Genomic DNA, 4826 nt, shown 5'->3' with positions numbered 1-4826 from the left:
TGAAGTAAACTAACTTTGGAATGGAACCTGCTGTTAGAAAATCTGTATTATACAGAAATGGTAGCAGAGGATGGTGATATAGCCATACAGATCAAATAAAATGTACAGTGTACAGTCACTATGGCCCTTGCTGCTTAACGGGTTCAACTGTCACAGGAAACTCTCCTCAGAATCAACAGAAGCAGATATTGGATTTAGTCCAAGTTCAGCCCTAAGAATGGGATGAAAAATGTTCTGCACTGGGGTCTAGATGGGTGGCATGCCCTTTTTCTTATTCTGTTAATTCTGTCAGTAGCTTTTTATACCTTCCAGCATGGTATCCTTTGGGGACATCTATGAAGTTTGCTCTGGCTGGAGAACATGAAGTCCATAGAGAAATTTATTAAAAATGAAAAAAGATACTAAGACTTAACGGATAGTAATATGTTGCATTGGCATCCAAAGGGGGGAAAAAAGATAAAACATAACAAGCATACAGCTGTTTGGTTGACCAGGTTAGATATGTTGTGTGAACCCAGCAATATATTGAACAAGTTTCAGTATTGAGTAAATAGAAGCAAAACACAATATTAAGTTAATAGGTATATGGAACACATTTATTATATTGAATAGCTACTCCAAAATTACTTTCATGCTTTTTATATTGTTTATGTTTAAACCCTTGTGGGAATAGCACAAAATTTGTAAGGATGTGGATATATTGTCACTCTTATGACAGGTGCTTCATTGAGTTCTTTCACTCCTTCAGGCAACCGGAAGCGGAAGGCCCTCAACAGGCTGGTCAGAAAGATAAACATTTCAATTCTTGCCAGCTGCTGTCCCACACATGCACGCACACCTGTAGATGAGACAAAACATGCATGGAGTGGATAATAATCTGTTCTCCAGTTTATAAGTACATCATGAAGGAAATCTGAAAAGATTTGTAACATCCCAAGAAGATTTCCATGTTGACCTAGTATCTTTGAGCATAACTTTAACTCATAGCATAACTTTAATTAAGGTTGTGATAAATGGTACACCATTTCAAAGGCAAAGCTATACACCCTGGGAAATAACTGATNTCTATGGTTCATCAGACCACAGGAGGTGGAATGCACATAATCTATAGGAATTCCCTTTCAGTGACCAAACACCTATTCTTGTTATTTTTTGCTTACTACATCTGGCTGCCTGAACAAATGTGAGAATAGCATTCTGCAAAACAGGCTTTCTTCCTGCCCCATCAGAGTAAGTGGAATTCGACTACATTTGATTATTTCCCCCCCCCCAGGGATTTAAATATTCATGCTCAGATTATGAGTTCAGGAATGATCCAGGATGCCAGGTTTAGCATGAATCTGTCCCAACTAGTATTGGGCCCCAGTCAGTGGCTTTTGTATTTTGTTTCCATCAGAGCAAGAACCAGCTTTGCCTCATTTTGCATAGACAGACATGGAAGGCATTTTGCAGGGATGGAAATCAGCTTCTGCAGAAATTGGAGGTGACCTTCATACCACATTCTGCAGGGTTAAAGGGTCACCAAAATAGTCTGGTTGAGGTACAAGATAGGTCTGAATGGATTACATCAAGGGAATATTAAGCCTTATCTACTTGTAGAGTCCTGGCTGATTTGTGAAATATGGAGATTGTCCATGCGGTTTCATCATGTCTCATAAGTCCTTTTTACTAGCAGAGCGTAATCATTGGTTGATTTATCATTACACTTCAAAGTTACATTCAACTTACTTTACAAGTATTACAAGTCTTGAGACATCAATGGTCTGACAACTGCAAATCCATTTGAGTGAAACTGACCATTTCAACATGGAATTTATCCATCTATGCTACTGAATCTGTTTTGGTTGTTTTGGCAAATAAACTATGTCAGAAATCTGATATGGAGAGAGCTAATTTTCAGTTCATTGACCAAGTATTTTTCTGTGCCTCTGTTGGACTTCAGCTATGGGGGCACAGTGTTTCCAGTCCTTCAGATTGGACAATAATAATAATAATAATAAGCCCTTTATTATCAAAGTATAACATGTATACAGTGAAATTGACTGAGCCTCCCTCTGTGCCCCCCCACCACAAACTCACAGTGACTACAAACCCCCAACTTATTTCACCCTGTGAACTAATTGCACATCCCGCCAGCCTCGCGAGTCTGTCATGCATAAAGTTATAAAGTTATGTCCCATTCAGAAGCCTGACAGCCCATGGATAAAAGCTGTTCTTCAGCCTGTAGGTATGGCTGGCTATGTTTTTGTATCTCCTACCCGATGTAGGAGAGTGCTCACCACCCTCTGCAATACCTTCCTGTCCGCGGCTGTCAGGCCAGTATACCAAACCACAATACAATATGTGAGAACTCTTTCAATAGTAGACCGGTAGAAGAAGGTCATGAGTCGTCATTCTACCCTGTTCTTCCGTAAAACCCTGAGAAAGTGGAGTCTCTGTTGGGCCCTTCTGGCTACCTGGGCTGTATTAGTTTTCCAGGTAAGATTTTCACAGAGATAGACTCCCAGAAATTTGAAGGAGGAAACTCTCTCCACACAGTCCCCTCTGATGTGAAGTGGGGCAGGTTCCTGTCTTTTCCTTCGGAAGTCTAGCACCATCTCCTTTGTCTTGCCAATGTTCAGGTGCAGGTTGTTCTCTAGGCACCATGAGGATAGATTTTGTACCTCACCCCTGTATGCTGTCTCATCTCCACCTGTAATGAGACCCACCACGGTGGTGTCATCTGCGAACGTGATGATCGCAGTGAATGGGTCTGATGATACACAATCGTATGTGTACAATGAGTACAGGTAGGGGCTAAGCACGCAGCCCTGTGGCGAGCCAATGCCAAGCTTCAGGGGGGTGTATAAGACAGACCCAACCCTCACTGTTTGTAGCCGGTCCCTCAGAAAGTCATTAATCCAATCACAGATAGAGGGATGAAACTTCAAGTCAGTCAGCTTTTCAATAAGAATAGCCAGCAGAATAGTATTAAAAACTGAACTATAATCAATGAAAAGCATCCTGACATAACTTCCAGGTTTCTCCAGATGACTTGCTACGAATGTAAAGCGGTAGCTATGGCATCATCGGTCGACCTATTTCCCCTGTAGGCAAACTGGTGTTTATCAAAATCCGATGGGAGGCATGTCCTAAGATGTTGGAGAACCAATCTCTCAAAGCATTTCATCACTACAGATGTTAGTGCAATAGGTCTGTAGTCATTTAGGCAACTGATTGCTGTTTTCTTTGGAACTGGGACTATGGTAGCTGCTTTCAAGCATGATGGTACACAGGTTGTTTGCAGGGAGATGTTAAAGATCCTTGTCAGGATCCCTGCTAATTGATCAGCACAATTCTTTACCACAGTCCCCAGTACCCCATCTGGGCCTGCAGCTTTGCTGGGGTTCACAGCCTTCAATACAGCTCTCACCTTATGTTTGTGCAAGGTGAGTGGCTAAGAATCAGAAGGCTGGCCAGAAGGGGCTACGTGGTCTGGTTCATTCGCCTCATAACGAGCGAAGATGTTCAGCTCTTCTGCCAGCGAGGCATTGGTGTTCACTGTGTTCCTCGTACTGCCCTTATGGTTGGTTAAATGCTGCAGTCCCTGCCACACTTGCTTCGGGTTGTTATCTGCTAGTTGGTTCTCCACCTTGCATTTATATCATAATTTTGCCATCCTAATGCCTCTTCTAAGATTTGCCCTGGCCTCTCTGTATGCGTCCCTGTCCTCTGCCTTAAAGTCATCCAGAGTTTGCAATTCCTGTAGACTCTGATGCACTTGTCCCTTGTCACACTGTCGGTGCACACTTTGATGTAAGAAACTACAGAGTCCACGTATACATTCAGATCTTGATGTTCGAAAACGCTCCAGTCAGTGATTTCAAAGGAATCGTGCAACTGACTGAGACCACCCTCTGGCCAGATTTTAACCATTTTTGTAACCGTCTGAATTCTTTTCCTGAGAGGGACATACTTCGGGACCAACAGGAGTGAAAGATGATCGGATGTACCCAGATGGGGGAGGGGGAATGCACTGTATGCCTGTTTCAGATTGGAATACACGCGATCTAAGGTGTTCTTCCCTCTGGTGGAAAATTGCACATACTGCACAAACTTAGGGAGAACTGTCTTTAGACAGGCTTGATTGAAGTCCCCAGCCACGACAAGAGCATCCTCTGGGTGAAGTTGCTGCTACCTGGAGATGACGTCATATAGCTTAGACAGCACAGCGCTGACAAGAAGCAATGGATGGAAACTAATCATGGAGAAAACCAATCTAGAACTAAAGGGAAATTTTCTGAAAGAACACGGAGAAAATAGAATAGTTGAAAAAGTATTTGAGGGGTGTGTGTGTGTGTGTGTGTGGTATGTGATGTGGTGTTTGCCAATATTTCTTGGTAGACCCATCAGAACCCAATTTGAAAAAATCCAACTTTGATCTTCACAAGAGGTATGTCCATTTGGACAAACCTTTTATTTGCAAATAAAAGCTTTCTTTTCTTTTCCACTTATAAGACTGAGCTTTCTGGGAGAACAATAGCATTTCACGTTTCTCATAACTGAAGCTGTCCTTTTATGCCCTTTGCTATCTGCGCCATCAATGGAGAAAGAGTCATCGGTATATGTGCAGATAAGATGGCAATACCATGGTAGGGGAAATTCTGCAGTCATTACAATGACAGAGGTTTTGTTTGTTTTCAATATTAAAAAAGGCACAAGACCAGGATGACCCCTATCTCTATTGCTATTCATACTAACATTGGAGGTATTAAATAGAAACATTAGACAAGATATGGAAATTAAAGGACTGGAAATAAAAAATGAAAAATACAAATTACAAGCAT

General features: G+C 41.9%; 1 protein-coding gene across 1 annotated transcript in view; it reads right to left on the bottom strand.

Annotated features, from left to right (window-relative positions):
- Positions 1 to 572: 572 nt before the first annotated feature.
- The window catches only part of LOC107298508 (cytochrome P450 2J2), a 26442-nt gene continuing 22188 nt past the window's right edge, over positions 573 to 4826 (bottom strand). The window contains exon 7 of the mRNA XM_015827888.1: positions 573 to 838. Within this exon, the coding sequence (XP_015683374.1) occupies positions 654 to 838 (185 nt within the window). The 3' untranslated portion in view covers positions 573 to 653. The remainder of the gene's footprint in view (positions 839 to 4826) is intronic.

The sequence above is a fragment of the Protobothrops mucrosquamatus genome, unplaced genomic scaffold (assembly GCF_001527695.2).
Source record: "Protobothrops mucrosquamatus isolate PMUCROS unplaced genomic scaffold, P.Mucros_1.0 scaffold4036, whole genome shotgun sequence".
Lineage (NCBI taxonomy): Eukaryota > Metazoa > Chordata > Lepidosauria > Squamata > Viperidae > Protobothrops > Protobothrops mucrosquamatus.
Note: the sequence above shows the minus strand (reverse complement) of the source record. Positions and strands in the feature narration are given on the sequence as shown.